Source organism: Pseudoliparis swirei, unplaced genomic scaffold, assembly GCF_029220125.1.
Source record: "Pseudoliparis swirei isolate HS2019 ecotype Mariana Trench unplaced genomic scaffold, NWPU_hadal_v1 hadal_25, whole genome shotgun sequence".
Lineage (NCBI taxonomy): Eukaryota > Metazoa > Chordata > Actinopteri > Perciformes > Liparidae > Pseudoliparis > Pseudoliparis swirei.
In genome coordinates, this window is record NW_026613261.1 from 68,538 (window position 1) to 94,784 (window position 26,247).

General features: G+C 47.0%; 1 protein-coding gene and 1 pseudogene across 1 annotated transcript; both read right to left on the reverse strand.

Moving 5' to 3' along the window:
- Positions 1-2,233: 2,233 nt before the first annotated feature.
- Positions 2,234-11,933, reverse strand: LOC130190987 (acyl-coenzyme A thioesterase 5-like; annotated as a pseudogene).
- Positions 11,934-18,471: 6,538 nt separating this feature from the next.
- On the reverse strand, positions 18,472-23,110 carry LOC130190977 (acyl-coenzyme A thioesterase 5-like). Its single transcript, XM_056410645.1, has 3 exons — positions 22,374-23,110; positions 21,447-21,649; positions 18,472-18,864 (listed from the first exon to the last, which is right to left on the reverse strand). Exons 1-3 carry the CDS (start codon positions 22,858-22,860, stop codon positions 18,472-18,474), a joined length of 1,083 nt encoding a protein of 360 aa, XP_056266620.1. The 5' UTR covers positions 22,861-23,110.
- Positions 23,111-26,247: the final 3,137 nt, after the last annotated feature.

Sequence of the window (26,247 nt, forward strand, 5' to 3'; positions counted from 1 at the left end):
TGTACGGCGGACGTGCCTTGCTCAGGGGCAGCGACACGACGTCGATGGTTTCATCCTTTAATCTTTATTCTTCAACGACACTTTACAAGATGAAACCTCTCCTCCTCTTCTCCTCCTCTTCTCTCTCTCTTTGAAACCGTCTCAGGCCACAGGGTCATTTGAGGCTTCTCTATATTTTGCACATGCACACACACACACACACACACACACAGACACACACTTTAGTTTTATCTCTTTATTCTACTCAAGGTCGACGTTTATAATAAATAATAAAGATCAAAGGAGCAGCGGGCTCTCGAGGAGGTCTTCAGTCTGAAGAGATGAATCATTCCTCAATTAATGTTGCGTTCAAGCTCCAACTGCTCAACTGTAGCGCCCCCGAGCGGCTGAGCAGAGTATTACACCATTAGAGAACAATCTTGACATAAACTATATATAAACTATACAATTCTATATATAAACTATACAATACTATATATAAACTATACAATGCTATATATAAACTATACAATACTATATATTGCTTCTCAGAGAATCTTGATTTTATAAAAACACACACACATACACAAACCGACTTCTGCTAAATGAATGAATGTCTCTAACAATCACTAATAATTCATAATTATAATCGTTGGTCTTTCCGTTGACCCGTATCGTGATGCACTGTTGCATTATGGGTAATAAGGAGCACATATGAGAATACTACTACAGCAAAAGTATTAATATATAAAAAGGTAGTTGTCTTCACATGTCGAGGTATTCACAGGTAGAGGTCTTTACGGGTAGAGGTCTTCACATGTAGAGGTCTTCACATGAAGAGGTGTTTATGGGTAGAGGTCTTTACGGGTAGAGGTCTTCACATGTAGAGGTCTTCACATGTAGAGGTCTTTACGGGTAGAGGTCTTCACATGTAGAGGTCTTCACATGAAGAGGTCTTTACGGGTAGAGGTCTTCACGGGTAGAGGTCTTTACGGGTAGAGGTCTTCACATGTAGAGGTCTTCAGAGGTAGAGGTCTTTATGGGTAGAGGTCTTCACATGTAGAGGTCTTCAGAGGTAGAGGTCTTCACATGTAGAGGTGTTCAGAGGTAGAGGTCTTCACATGCAGAGGTCTTCACATGTAGAGGTCTTCAGAGGTAGAGGTCTTCAGAGGTAGAGGGCTTCACATGTAGAGGTCTTCACATGTAGAGGTCTTCAGAGGTAGAGGTCTTCACATGTAGAGGTGTTCAGAGGTAGAGGTATTCACATGGAGAGGTCTTCACGTGTAGAGGTCTTCAGAGGTAGAGGTCTTCACATGTAGAGGTCTTCACATGTAGAGGTGTTCAGAGGTAGAGGTCCTCACATGTAGAGGTCTTCAGAGGTAGAGGTCTTCACATGTAGAGGTCTTCAGAGGTAGAGGTCTTCACATGTAGAGGTCTTCACATGTTGAGGTCTTCAGAGGTAGAGGTCTTCAGAGGTAGAGGTCTTCACATGTAGAGGTCTTCACATGTAGAGGTCTTCAGAGGTAGAGGGCTTCACATGTAGAGGTCTTCACATGTAGAGGTCTTCAGAGGTAGAGGTCTTCACATGTAGAGGTCTTCAGAGGTAGAGGTCTTCACATGTAGAGGTCTTCAGAGGTAGAGGGCTTCACATGTAGAGGTCTTCACATGTAGAGGTCTTCAGAGGTAGAGGTCTTCACATGTAGAGGTCTTCACATGTAGAGGTGTTCAGAGGTAGAGGTCTTCACATGGAGAGGTCTTCACGTGTAGAGGTCTTCAGAGGTAGAGGTCTTCACATGTAGAGGTGTTCAGATGTAGAGGTCCTCACATGTAGAGGTCTTCAGAGGTAGAGGTCTTCACATGTAGAGGTCTTCAGAGGTAGAGGTCTTCACATGTTGAGGTCTTCAGAGGTAGAGGTCTTCACATGTTGAGGTCTTCAGAGGTAGAGGTCTTCAGAGGTAGAGGTCTTCACATGTAGATGTCTTCACATGTAGAGGTCTTCAGAGGTAGAGGTCTTCACATGTAGAGGTCTTCACATGTAGAGGTCTTCAGAGGTAGAGGTCTTCACATGTAGAGGTGTTCAGAGGTAGAGGTCTTCACATGTAGAGGTCTTCACATGTAGAGGTGTTCAGAGGTAGAGGTCTTTACGGGTAGAGGTCTTCACAGGTAGAGGTCTTAATAATTTTGGCTCTAAAGTTCTTAATTAAATTGTAATTCTTAACTTTTCCCTTGAAGCACAAATAGATGTAAATGTTGTAGAAACATTTTATTGACTTGCTTGAAGCTGCTTTGTGTTTCTGAATATTAGATTCTTCACATTCTAGCTTTAACATCCTTGGTGCCGACGCTCAGGTGAGCCCTGAAGAACTCCTGGATCTTCTTCCACAGGTGGATCTCGGCGTGGGCGTGGCCGCGCGGCTCCCCGCCCCACATGACGGGCTGGCTGACCACGCGGTGGAAGCTGGAGGGGCAGTAGGGCCCGTAGGGCGGCTCCAGGTAGTGCCCCGCCCCCGGATAGCACACGCACTCAAAGTTCTCCTTCCCGTGGCGCCGCAGCCTCGCCGCCGCCGCCTCCATGTTCGCCGCGCTGTCTCAGTTGTGGTCGTCACCCGCCGCTGCGAAGAGGAAGCGGCACTCGGCGTGCTCCACGGGCACCAGGGCGGCCCGGTTCTCCTCCGCCAGCGGGTCGCGCAGCACTTTCCTGCCGTCGGCGGCGCCCGACTCGTCCTTGGGGGGGATCAGCTTGTCCACGTCGAGTCTCAGTCCCGGGAGGAGTTGCTTCCCGTGGAAGTGGAGCGGCAGCATGACGTTGGAGCAGCAGCCGTAGATCCACACGGTGGCCGCCACGCCGGACAAGAAGGAGGCGATGGACAGAGCCAGGTCGGCACTCTTGGACATCGAGATCACACCGATGTCGTTACTGCCCACCTGCAGGGAGACACGCTCAGTATGGACTCAACACGCTCAGTATGGACTCAACACGCTCAGTATGGACTCAACACGCTCAGTATGGACTCAACAAGCTCAGTATGGACTCAACACGCTCAGTATGGACTCAACACGCTCAGTATGGACTCAACACGCTCAGTATGGACTCAACAAGCTCAGTATGGACTCAGCACACTCAGTATGGACTCAGCACGCTCGGTATGGACTCAACACGCTCGGTATGGACTCAACACGCTCGGTATGGACTCAACACGCTCGGTATGGACTCAACACGCTCGGTATGGACTCAGCACGCTCGGTATGGACTCAACACACTCGGTATGGACTCAACACACTCGGTATGGACTCAGCACGCTCGGTATGGACTCAACACACTCGGTATGGACTCAACACGCTCGGTATGGACTCAGCACACTCAGTATGGACTCAGCACGCTCGGTATGAACTCAACACGCTCGGTATGTACTCAACACGCTCGGTATGGACTCAGCACGCTCGGTATGAACTCAACACGCTCAGTATGGACTCAGCACGCTCGGTATGGACTCAACACGCTCGGTATGGACTCAACACGCTCGGTATGGACTCAACACGCTCGGTATGGACTCAACACGCTCGGTATGGACTCAGCACGCTCAGTATGGACTCAGCACGCTCGGTATGAACTCAACACGCTCGGTATGGACTCAACACGCTCAGTATGGACTTCTTCTTCATCATCGTCTATGTTGTTTCCTTTTCTATTTCATCTTTATTCTTATTTGTCTTATTTTCCTTCATTGTTGTCTTCTTTTTCTCCTTCTTTTTCTTCTTCGGCATTGTCGTGTTCTTCTCCTTCCTCATCCTTCTTTGTCTTCTTCTCCTTCATTCCATCCATTATCCATACCATTTATCCTCATTAGGGTCACGGGGCGCTGGAGGCGATCCCAACTGACATAGGGCGAAGGCGGGGTTCACACATAGAGACAGACAACTAAGATCAATTGACTGCATGTCTTTGGACTGTGGGAGGAAGCCGGAGAACCCGGAGGGAACCCACGCTGCCTCCACACAGAAGGACCGCCCAGACCGGGAATTGATCCCACGGCCCTCTTGCTGTGAGGAGACAGTGCTAGCCACTACCCCACCGTGCTTACACAAAAGAGTAACACTGGGTGATGGTCTATAACAGGACCACGGTGTCCACCTGTTGTTTGTTATGAAGCTGGTTAACAGATCATTAAATATACGTTTGGAGGCGTTTCTTTGCCTCTTTGTATTTACTACTTCCGGCCACCACGTTGTATATCTTACCCATATAAATTCTGTTTTTATAGGAAGCTGATGTACAGAAAGAAGATGTGTAAAGGAAAGTTGTGTTCCGCAGGTATGTTCTTCCTTTTGTTAAATGCTATGATTTTGCTGAGTCACTCACTAACGCAGTTATTTATTTGGTCCACTTGGGGTCACTGTTTTTCCCTTTTGTTATAATTCATGGATTAAGAATAGTTGGTTTAAGATAAGAATTGTTATGATTTAGATTTCCCCTAGTCCTGTTTTAGAGATACTAGTGTGATATTGCTGAGAGAAGCTGATGTACAGAAGGAAGACAATGTGTTATTGTGTTCGGCAGGTATGTGTTCTTCCTTTTGTTTCACGTTATTATTTTCACTAACTAACTCACGCAGTTATTTATTTTGTCCACTGGGGGTCACTCTGTCCCCTTTTTGTCATTCGCAACAAAAACAATACGTTCAAAACTCAGATTAATAACTCACCCCATCTTGCTTTTTTAACAACCGAATAGCCTCCTCGAAGTAGTCCAGGTGGACCACCTGAATGGCCTTCGGCATGTCTTCGTGGCCGTACAACGCCACCGTCAGGACCAGGAAGCCCCGGGAGGCCAGCAGCGAGGCCCTCCTCTCCGACAGACCGCCGCCAAAGGTGTACAGGTCCAACACGGCGGGGAACGGACCTTCACCTGGACCGGAAGACACAGGGGGGGAGGAAGGGGGGGGTTCAAAATGATGGGAGACCATCTGGACCGATCTGAACCATCTAGACAGATCTAGACCATCTGGACCATCTGGACCGATCTAAACTATCTATTCTAGACCATCCAGACCAGGGGTGCTCAATACGTCGATCGCGATCTACCAGTCGATTGCGGCGATCTACTAGTCGATCGTGGCGTAGTATTGGTAGATCGCATGACATTAAAAAAGAATTGGCCCGCCCTCCTGAAATCTCCGCCCGCTCGTCTTTGTTCTTTTATTAAACTAAACAGCCGTCTGTTGTTGGTCGTCTCTACACAGCAGCATGTCATTTCTGTCTCTACGTGTCGCATTAACACCCGCGTGCTGAAAAAGTGTGAGCACCCCTGATCCAGACCATCTAGACCAGGGGTCAGGAACCTTTTTGACTGGGAGAGCCATAAAAGCCAAATACTTCTCAATATGTTTCATTGAGAGCCATATTGTATTTTTAACGTATAATGAATTAAATATGTCTTGCTTGTAATGCGACTTCTGGTGCTGCATGATGCTACGGGTGACTTTTTCCTTGCTCCGTCTCGATGCGTGCGCACACGCCGGCATCGGAGCTTTGCGGCGCGCGAGACGGCGAGCCGAGAAGTGTTAATGCGACACGTAGAGACAGAATGACATGCTGCTGGTGAGATACGATCAATAACAGACGGCTGTTTAGTTTAATAAAAGAACAAAGACGTGCTCTTTAAGAAAAGGACCTTAAATTACTTCTGCTGTAATCTGGCGTTATAGAAAAAATTACAGGGTGGCGGGCGGAGATTTTTTATTTTTTAAACTCCAAATTGCCTGGGAGCCATATGCCGTCACAAGAAGAGCCATATACAGGACTGTCTCAGAAAATTAGAATATTGTGATGAAGTTCTTTATTTTCTGTAATGCAATTCAAAAAACAAAAATGTCATGCATTCTGGATTCATTACAAATCAACTGAAATATTGCAAGCCTTTTATTCTTTTAATATTGCTGATTATGACTTACAGCTTAAGAAAACTCAAATATCCTATCTCTAAATATTAGAATATCATGAAAAAGTATACTAGTAGGGTATTAAACAAATCACTTGAATTGTCTAATTAACTCGAAACACCTGCAAGGGTTTCCTGAGCCTTGACAAACACTCAGCTGTTATAAATCTTTTTTTTACTTGGTCTGAGGAAATATTAAAATTTTATGAGATAGGATTTTAGAGTTTTCTTAAGCTGTAAACCATAATCAGCAATATTAAAAGAATAAAAGGCTTGCAATATTCCAGTTGATTTGTAATGAATCCAGAATGCATGACATTTTTGTTTTTTTAATTGCATTACAGAAAATAAAGAACTTTATCACAATATTCTAATTTTCTGAGACAGTCCTGTATGGCTCGCGAGCCATAGGTTCCCGAGCCCTGATCTAGACCATCTGGACCCATCTGAATCATCTGGACCGAGACAAAGGACTACCTGGTGGAGTGAACAGGACCCCACGGATATTCCCGTCTTTGATGGTTTTCCGGCTGACCCCGTCTCCAATCAGAAGCCTCTCATTGGTGGCCTCGGCCAGCACCCTGCCCCCTTCCTCTTGCTCCTCCACGGAGAACTTCACCACGTGGGGGTTCATTGCATTGGTCCTCTGGAACCTCTTGTGCGGGGTGGCCGGCTTCATGGACCACAGCAAGCCTGTGGGTTCGATCCCGGTGTAGGTCCCTCTCAGCCCATCCACCTTCACCTGAACAGGCTCGTCGAACAGGCACCTGGCCCTCGGCAGCAGCCTCAGCCTGATCTGTGAGGACATCTTTTCTGAAACGAAAAAGGAGCGAAACATGTATGTAGTTTCACTGTACTGTCTCTTTGAGAGTGTGCCTGTAGTTTCAATCTTTGTACTGTCCCTTTAAGAGCGTGTCTGTAGTTTCACTTTGTATACTGTCACTTTAAGAGTGTGTCTGTATTTTCACTTTAAGAGCGCGCCTGTATTAGATAGATTCTGACCCTTTTTATTAACAGCATGCACCTTTACTTTCAATACTTAAGTACATTTAATATTAGAAAAACACGAGTGATAAGTATCAGACACTGTAACTCTCCAGTAGTATTCTCATCACGGGCGTTCTGTCGCCATCTAGCGGCGAAGGCGAGTCACGACATGCTGAGAGTCCTCTGATCCCCTCGGTGAGGATGGACCTGTGCTCTCTCTCTCTCTCTCTCTCTCTCTCTCTCTCTCTCTCTCTCTCTCTCTCTCTCTCTCTCTCTCTCTCTCTCTCTCTCTCTCTCTCTCTCTCTCTCTCTCTCTCTCTCTCTCTCTCTCTCTCTCTCTCTCTCTCTCTCTCTCTCTCTCTCTCTCTCTCTCTCTCTCTCAGCGTGAGAGGACGTGTGATTGCTGAGCAGAGGAGCATTGTTGGTTTAAAGCAGTGGCGGTTCGTCCATAGGGGGCGCCGCCCCTCTCAAAATTTGGAGATGAAAAAAAAAAGAAGAAGAAAAAAAATTATGTTAAAAAACATTATATGCCAAATCATTTAAATAGTAAATATACCGTGTTGACGCGCTAAATGTGTGTGGGAGACCGTAAACCCCTGTCAACAACCACTTAAGTTAATGTGAAAAAATATAATATATCGCCATTATCACGGAGAGAAGCCCCTCCCCTTTTTCGAGGCGCTGGTCTAACGTGTGTGTACGGCATCATACAACATTTCAGTCGTTTTGGCAATGACCGGCTTCACATTGGCAGATGAAACCGGGAATCTTGGGGCGCACAAATGTGCGCACGCGATTGGATTATTCAGAGACCCGTATGTTCCCTCAGCCCATAGAGCAGTGTTGCCAGGTCCGCGGTTTTCCTGCGGAATCGGGCCACTTTTGAAGTGTTGCGCGGGTTGAATTTTTTGTCCTTGGTTCGGGTAGACCTATTTTGCATGCAAATTACATGAATATCTTGAAATAAAAATCCATATTTTAAATGAAATAATTTATTCATACCCAAATCCTACCAAACTGACTCCAGATCAGCACGTACACATTTTATTTATGATAATATACTGTATCTAATTACACAAGGCCATTTTAGGACCTAGGTGAAATAACTTGAGGGAAAACTGCTTTTAATGCTGTCAAACTAAACATATGTTGTTACTTTGTAGATATTACAATACATTTGGCAATGATAGCAATGCTGTTGGACTTTAAAAGCAGTGTATATGGTTTGGCACGGGCATATTTTGAGTTCTGATATTGGGCTGGTTTTTGGGCTGGTTGTGTCACACAGACCTGGCAACCCTGCTGCCCAGAGCTCCACGGAGGTACGCGAGCAACATAGCTAGCAGAAGCTTTATGTTAGTATGGCGTCGACTGAAAACTCTGGTATCTCTACACCAAACACCTTTCAATCGACGGTCAGATATTGACAAGAAGAGGCTGAAAGAGTTGGGACCCGAACATCCGGATTTAAAAATTCTGCAGCAAAGCGCTGACCGCTGGAGGACGACACCCGGAGGTTCTCCTCAAGCCGATATGCTAACCGGAGCTGGTTAGCTGAATGCTCCATGAGTAATTCGTTTTTTGTTTCCCCTGTCTGTTTTCCAAAGTCCTGGGACGGAAACTCTCTGGACTACAACGGGTGAGGGATCTACAGAGCTTCAGACAAGTGTAAAGCACGAATCTTGCCGCAGTTATCTAGCTAAGAACATGGAGCTAACTCGCTAACAGCATGAAGCTAACCCTGTTTGCAGACCGAACTGGCATCGAAAACACAACGAAGAAGTTCTGAAAAACAGACACATTCCCTCCAGAATAATGAAACAGGCTGGTTACAGACATGATTGACTTTAACCAGAGTTATTGAGAAGTTTGACCACTTTAAAGAGAGGAGGCTACTTTTCTTTACATATAGTGGGTCTACTCTGTCAAACAGTTAGAAATGCACTCTGTCATTTCTTGTTTTCAATGTATTGTATTTTATTTTTGTTTGTTGTTCAACGATATTCTTGAGTGTTTGTGAATTTTATTTTAATGAGCTATTTTTATTTAGCGTTATTTTTAAAAATCTGTTTCCTGGAAATTGCTTTCCATCTGTTGCACTTCCTGCTCCTGAGTCCGTCTTTCCGTCACAATGGATTTATATTGCCGAGGTGAGTTGAGTGAAAACGATTTTGCACTATTTTGGCTATATTCTTTAATAAAATTAACCGTTTATGTTACATACAGTAATGGAATGTTAATACGATCCCGGCCCAGCTGTCGTGTCATTTAGACTGTCAAAATATACGTTTGGTGGCGGTTTCATTGAGCCACTTTCTAGCTCATGTAGTTATTTATTTTGTCCATTAGCGGTCTCTGTTTTCTCCTTGTATGTTACATGTCATGGTTTTTGATGAGAATTGTTATTATTTAGATTTAATGTGGTCCTGTCTTCCATGGACAATGGTTTTTTATTGCTGAGGGAAGTGGAAGTGCAGAGACAAATCAGAAGGCAAATGTGTGTGTTCTGTTGTCTTCTGCAGAATAAATAAGTGCTGGGAAAATCCACCATCTGAGCCGACTTCTTCCATGCCCGTTCCACATCAGTTACATCTGCTCTGAACCTCTTTCATGTGAGGGTGAAACTCTTTTATTTTGCAAACCTCTGAAACCCAACCCCATGTTCCTTAAAGCTGCTCTGAACCTCTCATGCCCAAAGTTACAGTGTGTTGATAGTTGTTGTTGGACAGTGTTGAGCACGCTGTGTTCTTGAAATAAAGCTTTGTTTTTTACAATATTCTACTCAAAACCTCTTCTTCTCATTGTTGAGTGATATTTAAACCACGTCGCCCAACTGCGCCCCCCCCCAAAAAAATTTCACCAGCCGCCACTGGTTTAAAGGTGTTTTTTTCCGCGCTAAAGAGTGACTGGGTCTACAGGTATGTTTGTTGTGAGTGTCTGTGGGTTCACCCGACTGTCTGTGTGAGTGTGTGGTTTCACGGAGGGTTTTGTTTGTGCGTGCGGCTAGCGGGGAGCTAACCGGCAGGCTAACGGGGAGCTAGCGTCATGGAGGACATGAGCTTCCTCACGCGGGAACACGGCATTAGAGTGGCGCCGAGTTTCCCGTGCTCGGAGGAGGAGGTGGGGCTGGCAGTGGGCGACGTGGTCGTGAGGACTGCGTGAGGTCCGCTGCCCGTATGAACGGAGCGGTGGTTCTGTTCCTAGACAGCGTGCCGAAGGTGAACGAGGTGGTGGTGTCGGGTCATCAGAGGCATGTATGTGCCGGTGGCGCCGCTGGCCACACCGTCGGTTCGGGTCACCGTGGCCAACGTGCCTCCTTTTATAAAAGAGGAGGTAATTTTAAAGGAGCTGGTGAAGCACGGGAAGGTGGTGTCCCGGCTGTAGAAGATCCCCTCAGGGTGGAAGTCCTCCCGGATGAGGCAGTGTGGTCCCACCGGAGGCATCTCTCCATGATCCTGAACAACAGGGGAGAAGAGCTCCGCCTCCGGGTGTTCATCAGGGTGGAGAGCTCCGCCTCCGGGTGTTCATCAGGGTGGAGAGCTCCGCCTCCAGGTGTTCATCAGGGTGGCCGAGCACAACTACCCCATCTACATCTCCTCAGGGAACGGGAGGTGCTTCATCTGTGGGGAGAGGGGCACATAGCCAGGGACTGCCACCGGTGGAGAGCTGCTGAGCAGAACACCAGCAGGGCGGCTCCTCGGGGGCAGAACCAGGGGGGGGCGGAGGGCACGGGGGGTGCACAGCAGGGGGGGGAGGGGGAGCAACCAGGGACTGCAGGTACCCAGAGGGGGGAGGAGAGAGAGCAGGCAGAGATGGGGGGTGCCCAGCAGGTTGTGGAGGAGGAAGAGGAGGGGGGCACTGGTCCAGTCCAGCAAGGTGAGGAGGGAGAGGGGGAGACGGTCACAGGCCAGCAGGGTGAGGGTGAGGAGGTAGGAGAGGAGAGAGGAGGGAGGGGCTGGTGTAGGCCAGGAGGGTGAGGAAGAAGAGGAGGAGAGAGGAGGGAGGGGCTGGTGCAGACCAGGAGGGTGAGGAAGAAGAGGAGGAGGAGAGGAGAGAGGAGGGAGGGGCTGGTGCAGACCAGGAGGGTGAGGAGGAGAGGAGAGAAGCGGGTGGGGCTGAGGTGGCCCGACAAGTTGAAGAGGAGGACAAAGGAGAGTCAGAGGAAGAGGGGGGCAGGTGCCAGAGAGGTGGTGCTGTCAGACAGTGAGGTGGACATGGAGGGGGAGGAGCCTCAGAGTCCCTGGCTAAAGAGGAAGAGGGGGGAGGAAGGAGAAAACCCACAGGCCAAGAAGGTGACGGCGGGCAGACGGAGGTCGAGGAGGAGAGGGGCGGAGCCAGAGTCCAGCTCGGAGGAGGAAGGCTCCACCCCTCTTCCACACTACAGTGTGGAGGAGCTAAAAGACTTCCTCCGCAAGACGAAGCAGATGTGGCACGTAAAGGTGGAAGACCACTTCTGCAGAGACAAATTCTTCCTCTCTGCCACCTTCCTCACGATGAAGACGAGAGAGGAGCCTTCACTCCACAGGAGGTCTACAGGCTGAAGAAGATCCTGTGACCTCAGGAAAGTGCTGCTGGTGGAGGACGAGGAGAAGAGGAGGAGTTGAGGTCGACTGAGGGGGAACACCTCCTGGCCTCAGGGAGCAGCTTTGGTTTTTGTTATTAATGAACCTGAGCATCATGAACAATTTTCTTTTTTCAGGATTGGTGCTGCAGTGAAAGAGATTTGTGTTGATTGCAATTTGGTTTTATGTGGTGCACGGTTTGAAATAGTTTTTTTCAAAAATCAAAAAAATCTCTCTATCAATTCAATTCAATGCAGATCTCTCTCTGAACTCACCTGTGGTGGAAGAAGTCCGGTTGTTGTCTGTGTTCTGCTGACGCGCCACTCTTAAAACACTCTTCCCGTTCGTTGGACTTTGGACGTGCATCGATGATTAACCAATAACTGTTTATCGCAAGTCCAAAACATCCGAAACCTTCAAAGGAACGACCCGACCAGTAACACGCTGTTCATAAGCCAGACTACACCGAGTCCAGGCCGGGTCTTGGGAGTCCAGACTCCAGGGGACAGGAGGAGGAGGGGAGGAAAGGAGGAAGGGAGATTGGATTGGAACAGCAGCTGACTTGGTGACGTCACCACATCAACTGTTCTTGCTCAAGAGTTTAAATATTCACTGTAAATTATTTTATTACCGTTTATATATATATATAGATTGTTTATAAATATATTGTTTATTTATAAATATAATAAATGTTTTATATATATAGTTTATATATAAATATATAATACATGTTTTATATATTGTTTATATATGAACATTTTGATATAATAAATATATTATTTATAAATATATAGTTTATACATAAATATGTGTATATATATATATATGTAGTTATTCCTCCGTTGGAGTCGAAGGGCAACGCCACCGAACTCAGAGTTCCTGAACATGAACTGAATGTTCCATCTCACAGGAACCACACCAACACGAAGCACATACACACAAGAACAACAGACAGGAGTGTACTATATATACATACATTATATATTATATACAGATATAATATATGTTTGTATATACTATATAAATATATTATATATGTACAGTATATACATATATAATATGTATATATTATACAGTATATATTGTTACGGTGTGAGTGTTGTGGAGGACCCAAACGCACGCAACACAGTAGCTTCAGAATCAAATTCAGGATTTTATTAACCTGAATGCACAAAACCAAAAACAACAAACAAACAAATCTCAACACGGGGAGAACTGGCAGTCTCACTTCAAAATCGGGAGGGCAACTCCACCGAGCCTGTGAAGTCGGGAGGGAAACTCTACCGCTCTCTGCTGATCCGGCGTCGGGAGGGCAACTCCACCGAGCCTGTGAAGTCGGGAGGGAAACTCAACCGAGCTTGTGAAGTCGGGAGGGAAACTCAACCGAGCTTGTGAAGTCGGGAGGGAAACTCAACCGAGCTTGTGAAGTCGGGAGGGAAACTCAACCGAGCCTGTGCGCTGCTGCTGAACCATAGGCTTTACCGGAACGACCTGACAGCACGCCAGAGAAAGACATGGTCCTTATAACCACTGCTGGTGATTACCAGAACTCATCACAGCTGGTCCAACGGAAGCGGGCGTGGCAGTGGGCGGAAACCGGGGGTGGATACTGTAGACCAGGGATTCCCAAAGTGTGGTGCGGGCACCCCCAGGGGTGCGCGAGCTGCCTCTAGGGGTGCGAGAGGAAAAATGTAATGGTGGTCTAATGGTGTAATAATTAATATTAAACATTCTCAGGGCTCTCAAGTGTCATTTCGGTCTTAACCAGTGGCGTCCCTAGGCTAAAAAACCCGGGGCTAAAGCCCCGGATGTTTTTTAATTATCCCCGAATGTTAATAAAAAAATTAAAAAATAAAAGATTTGGCACACAAGTGGTTAACACCTCCAGGTCGCACGTGACGTCATTCACCCAAAGCAGCGGAGTCAGACTGGCAACAGGCGCACGTAACAGCAAGCTTCTGTCTGAGTGTTTCTATGTCTACAAATTTCGCTGCTTCACTCTTCTGGGCTAAGCCCAGCGCCGCCGCTCCCATAACGCGCATCGCTCCCCCCCGTCAACAATTCTCGGCTCGATGCCGGCGCGCGTCACGCCCACGCCGTGATGCGCGCACAGGTGAGCACACTCTCACTCGCACTCCCCCCCCGTCCCGTCAACAACTCTTCTCGGCTCAATGCCGGCGCGCGTAATGCCCAGCCGTGATGCGCGCACAGGTGAGCACACTCTCACTCGCACCCCCCGTTAACAACTCTTGCATTCTGTTGCGTTTTTGTTTAAGGTGTGGGGGATTGGGGGTGCGTGAACCCGGTCGGGATGTAGAAGGGGGTGCGTGGTCTAAAAAGTTTGGGAACCCCTGCTGTAGACAGACAACACCACACAGACAGAAGGGAAACAAGACAGGGGAATCACACACTAGGAGCAGACAGGAACCCTAACATATATATGTATATACAGGACTGTCTCAGAAAATTAGAATATTGTGATAAAGTTCTTTATTTTCTGTAATGCAATTAAAAAAACAAAAATGTCATGCATTCTGGATTCATTACAAATCAACTGAAATATTGCAAGCCTTTTATTCTTTTAATATTGCTGATTATTTTTTACAGCTTAAGAAAACTCTAAAATCCTATCTCATAAAATTTTAATATTTCCTCAGACCAAGTAAAAAAAAGATTTATAACAGCTGAGTGTTTGTCAAGGCTCAGGAAACCCTTGCAGGTGTTTCGAGTTAATTAGACAATTCAAGTGATTTGTTTAATACCCTACTAGTATACTTTTTCATGATATTCTAATATTTAGAGATAGGATATTTGAGTTTTCTTAAGCTGTAAGCCATAATCAGCAATATTAAAAGAATAAAAGGCTTGCAATATTTCAGTTGATTTGTAATGAATCCAGAATGCATGACATTTTTGTTTTTTAAATTGCATTACAGAAAATAAAGAACTTCATCACAATATTCTAATTTTCTGAGACAGTCCTGTATATGTATATACAGGACTGTCTCAGAAAATTAGAATATTGTGATAAAGTTCTTTATTTTCTGTAATGCAATTAAAAACAAAAATATGCATTCGATTCATTACAAATCAACTGAAATATTGCAAGCCTTTTATTCTTTTAATATTGCTGATTATGGCTTACAGCTTAAGAAAACTCTAAAATCCTATCTGATAAAATTTGAATATTTCCTCAGACCAAGTTAAAAAAAAGATTTATAACAGCAAAACAAAATCAAACATTTGAAAATGTGTTTCCAGGTGTTTCGAGTTAATTAGACGATTCAAGTGATTTGTTTAATACCCTACTAGTATACTTTTTCATGATATTCTAATATTTAGAAATAGGATATTTGAGTTTTCTTAAGCTGTAAGCCATAATCAGCAATATTAAAAGAATAAAAGGCTTGCAATATTTCAGTTGATTTGTAATGAATCCAGAATGCATGACATTTTTGTTTTTTTAATTGCATTACAGAAAATAAAGAACTTTATCACAATATTCTAATTTTCTGAGACAGTCCTGTACATACATATTGTATATATAATATGTATATACATATATAAATAATATATATATTATTTATATATGTATATACATATGTATATATAATATGTATATATTATATATACATATTATATATATGATATATATTATATACTATTGTACTACACATGTTTAATTAAGACATATAACTGTCATTAACATGTAGAAGTACGACACGTGTTTTATTGCAATCTATTACATTCGTACTATTGATCAAGGCACCTTTAAAAAGTGATTTAATGCTAAAATAATCACGTTTAGCATTATTACTCCTGATTATTAAATATAACACACACACACACATACAAACACACACACACACAGAGAGAGAGAGAGGCGTGGCTTGAGTTGAGCATGTTGTGATTTTATTCCTCATTATCACAAAGTCTTTAAATGCATCATTCTGTATATAAACTGGACACAAACAGCAAGGCACTATACACCCAGAGTGCTCCTCCTCTTCCTCCTTCCGTAACGACGTTCACATGAAAAATCACGAACAGGAACGGTGATGAAGGGCAGCCCTGGCGGAGACCAACACCCACCGGGAACGATTCTGACTTACTGCCGAGGATGCAAACACAGCTCCTATTGCAGGCGTACAGAGACCGGATAGCCCGTAGCAACGGATCCGGAACCGCATACCCCCGCAGCACCCCCCACAACAATTCCCGAGGGACCCGGTCGAAAGCCTTCTCCAAGTCCACAAAGCACATGTAGACTGGTTGGGCATATTACATTACATTACATTACATGTCATTTAGCAGACGCTTTTATCCAAAGCGACTTACAATAAGTGCATTTCAACCTAGAGTACAAACTAAGAACAACAAGAATACAGGAAGTAACATTTCCTCAACATAGTCGAACTCCAAAAGTACCATAAGTAAGTGCTATTTAAGTGCCACTGAAGTGCTAATCTGTGTTTTAATCCAGATATAGTCGGAAGAGGTGTGTTTTCAGTCTCAGGCGGAAGATGTAGAGACTTCCTGCTGTCCTGATGTCAGTGGGGAGCTCGTTCCACTACTGAGGAGCCAGGACAGCAAACAGTCTGGATGTAGAGTGATTAGCCCGCAAAGGTTGTTAAAAAGCTCCTTGGTGGCAAGGCGCCGGGGGTGGATGAGATCCGCCCTGAGATGCTGAAGGCGCTGGACATTGTTGGGCTGTCTTGGCTGACACGCCTCTTCAGTGTCGCGTGGGGGTCAGGAACAGTGCCCTTGGACTGGCAGAACGGGGTGGTGGTTCCCATTTTAAAAAAGGGGGACCGGAGAGTGTGCTCGAACTATCGTGGTATCACACGTCTCAGCCTCCCGGAGAAAGTTCATGCCAGGGTACTGGAAAGGAGGCTCCGACCGCTGGTCGAACCTCAGATTCAAGACCAGCAGTGCGGATTCCGTCCCGGTCGTGGAACAGATGACCAGCTCTTCACCCTCGCAAGGGTCCTCGAGGGGTCACGGGAATCAGAAGGCGGCACAGGTTCTGGTCCAGGCTCTGGTCATTTCACGCCTTGACTACTGCAACTCCCTCCTGGCTGGTCTACCTGCTAAGGCCATCCGACCTCTACAGCTCATCCAGAATGCAGCTGCTCGACTGGTCTTCAGTCTCCCGAAATTCACCCACACCACTCCGCTCCTCCGCTCTCTTCACTGGTTACCGGTGGCTGCTTGCATCCGCTTCAAAACACTGGTCCTGGCGTACCGTGCTCTGAACGGATCGGGCCCCGTCTACATCCGGGATATGGTCACACCGTACACCCCGGCACGTTCGCTCCGCTCGGCAACAGCCAATCGTCTTGTGCCTCCTGCACCTCGGGTTCTTGGTTTGCCGCCACGACAGGCACCGATGACCTTCCGACCCCAGCTCCTGTCGGCCGCTTCCACAATAGAGGCTTTGAACATGGTCCACTCAGATTGCATGTCCCCAACCTCCCTCGGGATGTGTGGGAAGTTCATCTGGAGGTGCGAGTTGAAGACCTCCCGAACAGGGTCCTCCACCAGACATTCCCAGTTCACCCGCACAACACGTTTGGGCTTGCCAGGTCTCTCTGGCCGACTCCCCCGCCATCTGATCCAACTCACCACCAGGTGGTGATCAGTTGACAGCTTTGCTCCTCTCTTCACCCGAGTGTCCAAGACATACGGCCGCAAATCAGATGATACGATTACAAATTTGATCATTGATCTCCGGCCTAAGGTGTTCTGGTACCAAGTACACTTATGTGCCATCTTATGTTGGAACATGGTGTTCGTTTTGGACAAACCGTGGCTAGCACAGAAGTCCAATAACAGAACACCGCTCGGGTTCAGATCGGTCAAGCCGTTCCTCCCAATCACCCGACAGGATTCTCTGTTATTGTCCACGTGAGTGTTGAAGTCTCCCAGGAGAACTATGGAGTCGGCAGGCGGTGCCCTCTCCAGGACCCCTCCCACCAACTCCAAGAAGGTTGGATACTCTGAACTGCGGTTTGGTGCATAAGCACAAACCACAGTCAGAGCCTTACTCCCCGCAACCCGTAGGCGCAGGGAGGCGACCCTCTCGTTCTCTGGGGCAAACTCCAACACAGCAGCGCTCAGCCGGGGGCTTGTGAGGATCCCCACTCCCACCCGGCGCCTCTCACCCTGGGCAACTCCAGAAAAAAAGAGAGTCCAACCCTTCTCCAGGAGCTTGGTTCCAGAGCCAGCGCTGTGCGTGGAGGTGAGCCCAACTAGATCTAGTTGGTACTGCTCCCCCTCCCGCACCAGCTCTGGCTCCTTCCCCGCTAGCGAGGTGACGTTCCACGTCCCTAGAGCTCGTCTATGCCACCGGCGATCGGCTCGCCCAGGCCCCCTGCCCGGCATGCCGCCCGGTCTACATAGCACCCGACCCCGATGATTGTCCCTGCGGGTGGTGGGTCCACAGGGTTGCTGCTCCATGTTGTTTCTTCGGGCTGAGCCCGACCGGGCCCCATAGGCGAAGGCCCGGCCACCAGACGCTCGCCGACGAGCTCCCCTCCTGGTTCTGGCTCCGGGAGGGTGCCCCGGTTTCCCTTGTCCGGGCGAGGTGACGAAAGTCCGTGAGTTGCTATTCATCAGGGTTTTTGAACCGCTCTGAGTCTGGACTCTCACCCGAGACCTGTTTGCCTTGGGGCTAATGCCCCGGACAACATAGCTCCCGGGATCACTGAGCCTCTCAAACTCACCCACCACGTTAAGATGGCGATTCACGGAGAATTTTGGCATTGAAGTTATTAATAAATGAGAATTCCCTTGAAGCACAAATAGACGTAAACATTGTAGAACCATTTTATTGACTTCACAACATCAAACAAGCTGCTTTGTGTTTCTGAATATTAGATTCTTCACATTCTAGCTTTAACATCCTTGGTGCCAACGCTCAGGTGAGCCCTGAAGAACTCCTGGATCTTCTTCCACAGGTGGATCTCGGCGCACAGGTAGTGCCCGCCCCGGATAGCACACGACTCAAAGTTCTCCTTCCGTGGGCGCCGCCCCGCCGCCGCCTCCATGTTCGCCGCTGTCCCAGTTGTGGTCGGTCGCCGCCGCTGCGAAGAGGAAGACGCACTCGGCGCGCTCCACGGGCACCAGGGCGGCCTGGTTCTCCTCCGCCAGCGGGTCGCGCAGCACTTTCCTGCCGTCGGCGGCGCCCGACTCGTCCTTGGGGGGGATCAGCTTGTCCACGTCGAGCCTCAGTCCCGGGAGGAGTTGCTTCCCGCGGAAGTGGAGCGGCAGCATGACATTGGAGCAGCAGCCGTTGATCCACACGGTGGCCGCCACGCCGGACAAGAAGGAGGCGATGGACAGAGCCAGGTCGGCACTCTTGGACATCGAGATCACACCGATGTCGTTACTGCCCACCTGCAGGGAGACACGCTCAGTATGGACTCAACAAGCTCAGTATGGACTCAACACGCTCAGTATGGACTCAACACACTCAGTATGGACTCAACACGCTCAGTATGGACTCAACACGCTCAGTATGGACTCAACACGCTCAGTATGGACTCAACAAGCTCGGTATGGACTAAACACGCTCAGTATGGACTCAACACGCTCGGTATGGACTCAACAAGCTCGGTATGGACTCAACACGCTCGGTATGGACTCAACACGCTCGGTATGGACTCAACAAGCTCAGTATGGACTCAACACGCTCAGTATGGACTCAACACGCTCAGTATGGACTCAACAAGCTCGGTATGGACTCAACACGCTCAGTATGGACTCAACACGCTCGGTATGGACTCAACACGCTCGGTATGGACTCAACAAGCTCACTATGGACTCAACACGCTCAGTATGGACTCAACACGCTCGGTATGGACTCAACAAGCTCACTATGGACTCAACACGCTCGGTATGGACTCAACACGCTCGGTATGGACTCAACACGCTCGGTATGGACTCAACAAGCTCGGTATGGACTCAACACGCTCGGTATGGACTCAACAAGCTCGGTATGGACTCAACACGCTCAGTATGGACTCAACACGCTCGGTATGGACTCAACAAGCTCACTATGGACTCAACACGCTCGGTATGGACTCAACACGCTCGGTATGGACTCAACACGCTCGGTATGGACTCAACAAGCTCGGTATGGACTCAACACGCTCGGTATGGACTCAACAAGCTCGGTATGGACTCAACACGCTCAGTATGGACTCAACACGCTCGGTATGGACTCAACACGCTTAGTATGGACTCAACACACTCAGTATGGACTCAACACGCTCGGTATGGACTCAACACGCTCAGTATGGACTCAGCACGCTCTTCTTCATCATCGTCGTCGTTTTCGTTGTTCTCTCCTTCTTATTCTTCTTCTCCTTCATTCCATCCATTATCCATACCACTTATCCTCATTAGGGTCGCGGGGCGCTGGAGGTGATCCCCAGCCAGACATATAGGGCGGCGGGGGGTTCACACATAGAGACAGACAACTAAGATCAATTGACTGCATGTCTTTGGACTGTGGGAGGAAGCCGGAGAACCCGGAGGGAACCCACGATGCCACAGGGAGAACATGCTGCCTCCACACAGAAGGACCGCCCAGACCGGGAATTGATCCCACGGCCCTCTTGCTGTGAGGAGACAGTGCTAGCCACTACCCCACCGTGCTTACACAAAAGAGTAACACTGGGTGATGGTCTATAACAGGACCACGGTGTCCACCTGTTGTTTATTATGAAGCTGGTTAACAGATCATTAAATATACGTTTGGAGGCGTTTCTTTGCCTCTTTGTATTTACTACTTCCGGCCACCACGTTGTATATCTTACTCGTATAAATTCTGTTTTTATAGGAAGCTGATGTACAGAAAGAAGATGTGTAAAGGAAAGTTGTGTTCCGCAGGTATGTTCTTCCTTTTGTTAAATGCTATGATTTTGCTGAGTCACTCACTAACGCAGTTATTTATTTGGTCCACTTGGGGTCACTGTTTTTCCCTTTTGTTATGATTCATGGATTAAGAATAGTTGGTTTAAGATAAGAATTGTTATGATTTAGATTTCCCCTAGTCCTGTCTTAGAGATACTAGTGTGATATTGCTGAGAGAAGCTGATGTACAGAAGGAAGACACTCAGTGCGTTTACATGATGGTATAATTCTAATCTTGCTTTAGTCGGACTCTGCTATCTTTTGGGGGATCTGCTGTTATCCCAATATACATGGCAGTGAGTCATTCGAATCATTGGCCTTTCAAAGCATGTCATATCCGATACGATAGGTGGCGCTGTTTTCATTACAACTCGTGGTGATACAGCCATTTCTGCTTGACCTCTTCACCACCACCAACAACAACCAACAACAACAACATCAACATTTCGAGAAAGAACCATGAACTTTAGTATGTTCAACTCCTTCAATACATTAAGCATAAATTCTGTCTGCTCTTCGGTCCAGAAATGTGTGGTGGCTCTTGTGTTCTCCATAGTGTTGTTTGTTTGTTTTCTGCCGGCCAGGCTCCCGGCAGTGACAACTTATCGTCTCTTTCGACTTCCGGGTCACGACATGGGAGGGAGGGGGGAGGAGGGCGGCGGGATCTCAAGCATGTGGAAAGACGCAAAGTCCAGTTCCTAATCCAATTCACCGTTACATGCCGCGATCGATAGTCGAATTATCAACCGGATCGGATCGAGTTATCCAGGGTGTTAATCGGATCGTAGTCGAACCGCACATAGTCGAACAAAGGTGTTTTCATGAAACGGATAATTCGATTTCAGTCCGACTAAGCCAGTTATTCGAATGCATGTAAACACGGTCAATGTGTTATTGTGTTCGGCAGGTATGTGTTCTTCCTTTTGTTTAACGTTATTATTTTCACTAACTAACTCACACAGTTATTTATTTATTTTTATTTATTTTATTTTGTCCGCTCTGTCCCCTTTTTGTCATTTGTAACAAAAACATTACGTTCAAAACTCAGATTAATAACTCACCCCATTTTGCTTTTTTAACAACCGAATAGCCTCCTCGAAGTAGTCCAGGTGGACCACCTGAATGGCCTTCGGCATGTCTTCGTGGCCGTACAGCGCCACCGTCAGGACCAGGAAGCCCCGGGAGGCCAGCAGCGAGGCCCTCCTCTCCGACAGACCGCCGCCGAAGGTGTACAGGTCCAACACGGCGGGGAACGGACCTTCACCTGGACCGGAAGACACAGGGGGGGAGGAAGGGGGGGTTCAAAATGATGGGAGACCATCTGGACCGATCTGAACCATCTAGACAGATCTAGACCATCTGGACCATCTGGACCGATCTAAACTATCTATTCTAGACCATCTAGCAGGAACCTTTTTGACTGGGAGAGCCATAAAAGCCAAATATTTCTAAATATATTTCATTGAGAGCCATATAGTATTTTTTAACGTATAATAAATTAAATATGTCCTGCTTTTAATGCAACTTCTGGTGCTGCATGATGCTACGGGGGGGGGGGGGGGGTGCAAGTGACTTTTTCTTTGCTCCGCCCCGATGCGCGCACACACCAGCATCGGAGATCTGCAGCGCGCGAGACGGAGAGCCGAGAAGTGTTAATGGACACGTAGAGACAGAAATGACATGCTGCTGTGTAGATACTATCAATAACAGACGTTTAGTTTGATAAAAAAAACAAAGACGTCTTTGAGAAAAGGACCTGACATTACTTCTGCTGTAATCTGGCGCGATAGAGAAAATTACAGCTCAAAATTGTCTGGGAGCCATACGCCGTCACCGGAAGAGCCATATATGGCTCGCGAGCCATAGGTTCCCGACCCCTGATCTAGACCATCTAAACCATCTAGACCGATCCAAACCATCTGGACCGATCTAAACCATCTAGACCATCTAGACCCATCTGAACCATCTGGACCGAGACAAAGGACTACCTGGTGGAGTGAACAGGACCCCACGGATATTCCCGTCTTTGATGGTTTTCCGGCTGACCCCGTCTCCAATCAGAAGCCTCTCATTGGTGGCCTCGGCCAGCACCCTGCCCCCTTCCTCTTGCTCCTCCACGGAGAACTTCACCACGTGGGGGTTCATTGCATTGGTCCTCTGGAACCTCTTGTGCGGGGTGGCCGGCTTCATGGACCACAGCAAGCCTGTGGGTTCGATCCCGGTGTAGGTCCCTCCCAGGGACGGGTCCCTCTCCAGGTCGACCACCCCGCCCCCATCTGCCCTGTAGGTGGCCGAGGAGCTGAAGGCCACGCCCCTCTCGTCGGTCGCCCTGGCCCTCACGGTGACCATCTGGCTCGACCTCAGCCCGTCCACCTTCACCTGAACAGGCTCGTCGAACAGGCACCTGGCCCTCGGCAGCAGCCTCAGTCTGATCTGTGAAGACATCTTTTCTGAAACAAAAAAAGAGCAAAACATGTATGTAGTTTCACTGTACTGTCTCTTTAAGAGTGTGCCTGTAGTTTCCCTTCGTGACCTGTCCCTTTAAAGAGCGTGCCTTTTTTCCCCTCCGTGACCTGTCCCTTTAAGAGCGCGCTTGTAGTTTCACTTTGTGTACTGTCCCTTTAAGAGCGCACCTGTAGTTTCAATCTGTGTACTGTCCCTTTAAGAGAGTGTCTGTAGTTTCACTTTGTTTACTGTCCCTCTAAGAGTGTGTCTGTAGTTTCACTTTGTGTACTTTCCCTTTAAGAGCACGCCTGTAGTTTCAATCTGTGTACTGTCTCTTTAAGAGCGCGTCTGTAGTTTCACTCTGTGTACTGTCCTTTTAAGAGTGCATCTGTAGTTTCACTCTGTGTACTGTCCCTTTAAGAGAGCATCTATAGATTCACTCTGTGTACCGTCCCTTTAAGAGAGCGTCTGTAGTTCCACTCTGTGTACTGTCCCTTTAAGAGAGCGTCTGTAGTTCCACTCTGTGTACTGTCCCTTTAAGAGAGCGTCTGTAGTTTCACTCTGTGTACTGTCCCTTTAAGAGAGCGTCTGTAGTTTCACTCTGTGTACTGTCCCTTTAAGAGAGCGTCTGTAGTTCCACTCTGTGTACTGTCCCTTTAAGAGAGCGTCTGTAGTTCCACTCTGTGTACTGTCCCTTTAACTCAGTTTGAACTCCTTAGAGTCATCCATCATAAACAATGATGTAACAATGATTGTTCATCTTGACCCAACGGGAGGGCTCCGTGTGCCGGGTACTTTTGATAAGCTTCGGTCCAGAGGAACTCCCACACACACACACACACACACACACACACACACACACACACACACACACAAAGAACATATGTGATTGGTGGAGGGCTGAATCCCCTGCTGGAAGGCCTCCAATGTAATGTGGCCATTAGAGGGCAGGGGGGGGGCTACTTGGCCCGGGGCCTGAGTTATTTTTGGAGATGTAGAAGACGCTTTCCTTAAAGACGCTTTCCTAGAAGGCGTGTTCTTAAATTAAACCTTAAAGGGGACATATTATGAAAATTCCACTTTTTTAGTGCTTCTATACGTTAATGTGGGTATCTGGCAATACAAAAACACTGGAAAAATACAACTCCCGCGGCTTGTTGTGGTTCCTCTATATCAGAAACGAGATGCTTGAGTGCGTCCAGAGGGATCACCACCAACGTCTACGTAGACTTTGAAGCACGCCCATGTAGGGAGTCTGGCTACATGGCCTTGGACCGCCCCCCACCACAACTTTGCAGGTAAAGTTTATTTGAAAGTTGTGTTCATATTACAGACATGAGTCATCAAATACAATGATTTAATAAGTAAACAAGGTTTAAACGCTAATTAATGGAGGTAGAAACGTTACCCCCGCCCCTGCTTGGTCACTTCCTGTTGTCAGGTAACACTTTAGTTTACAGATGGAACTCATGGAGCATTTATATCTTTATGGCGTTCCCATTACTTGCATTTACACAAACACTTTCACAAACAGTAACTTACATAAACACACTGTATTTGCTTCATACTCATACATGCACAAACTATTCACGTACTCGAATCTCTAGCACCACTATGCTCTCAAAACCGCTAACAAGACTGAGACCTGAGCCAATGGACAAACAAAAAGACATGTAGAAGTGACATTCAGAAACGTCCTGTTGAGCCCTAACTTCTCGAACTGTTCGGGAGCCTCTTCTTGTTCCGGGTCTGACTCTGGTTCAAAACCAAATGGTTGCACGACGCTATCTTCATCTGCAGTAGCCATATTTCTACAAAGGTAATGGCTCGCTGGGCAGGCAGCAGCTAGGCGAGCGGATCTCATGGAGGAGGGGGAAGGGGGGAGGGGGGAGGGGGGAGCTGGCTCATTAGCATTTAAAGGAACAGGCACTCAAAACAGGTAAATCTGTGGGGAGGTGTTTTTGACAGGGTAAAAAGGGTGCTGTTTGAAATGATTCTTGTGGTATTTTGACCAAAATATGTTACAAACATTTCATTAAGACCCCAAGGAACCAAATCAACTTGTGGAAAAATGGGCATAATATGGGTCCTTTAAAGCTCCGCCCCCAAAGTGAAAGTGAGATAAACTGAGTCTCTTTCTGTCGGACACGTTCAACATCAACGTCGAATATAAAGATTTAAAACAAGTCAACTAGGGCTGCAACAACGAATCAATAAAATCGATAAAAATCGATAATTAAAATAGTTGGCAAAAAATGTCATTATCGATTCGTTGTGTCGCGTGATTATTACGGCCCTCAATAAGTCCCGGAGTATAAACAAATTTGAGTTGAGAGCAAAGCGGCGCAGGAGAAACCAGAGCGGAGCGAGAGGGAGAGGACAGAACGCTGCGTTGTGAGAGCCAATCAGCGCTGAGCGGCTCCGCTGTTGATGAATCTAATTGGCTGCTGCGGCTCTCGTGGCGCTGGAAGTCGGAGTGACATTCACGGAGCTGTGTGCGCCTCCGGGTGACGTCATGACCCCAGACACCAGGGCGCTACATGTTACCACGTGTGTGTCATTTCCACAAGAAGTATAACGTAGAAAAAGTGGTTATTTATTCCGTTGCCGATGGCGAAAAATATTTTTCCACGGAGAAAGGCAACGGAGATAAGCCCCGCCCCCTCACCGACACGTATGACGCGTTTAACCCACAAATAGCCGGCTGAGTAAACTCAGGAGAGTAAAGCTGTCTGTTTGTGACGGGTTCATCCACATGACCAATGAACAGGTTCATCCACATGACCAGTGAACAGGTTCATCCACACGAACAATGAACAGGTTCATCCACATGACAAATGAACAGGTTCATCCACATGACCAATGAACAGGTTCATCCTCATGACCAATGAACAGGTTCATCCACATGACAAATGAACAGGTTCATCCACATGACCAATGAACAGGTTCATCCACATGACCAGTGAACAGGTTCATCCACATGACCAGTGAACAGGTTCATCCACATGCTGACCAGTGGATCTCCAGGACCTTTCCATAACTTTAAACCAAATTTCCATGATTAAACATTTTGTGAAAATTCTGTGTTAGGCTACATGAACAAGTGAGAAGATGTAGTATTTAAACTAACAATGAGAATTAAAAGGCATACCGTATATATTCCGTGTAAATTAACATTTGAATATAACACATTTGCATTACTTTTCCAATTATTTTGGGATTTTATTTTTTTCAATTACTTTTCTAGGCCTGCTAATAGCCATTTAAAAACTCCATGAGTTTTCCAGGTTTTCCATGACCGTACGGACCCTGTTTTGAATAAAGGGTTGAAAATTACAGTTTTATTGTTTTTTATCCGATTAATCAATTAATCGAACTGATAATCAACAGATTAATCGATTATCAAAATAATCGTTA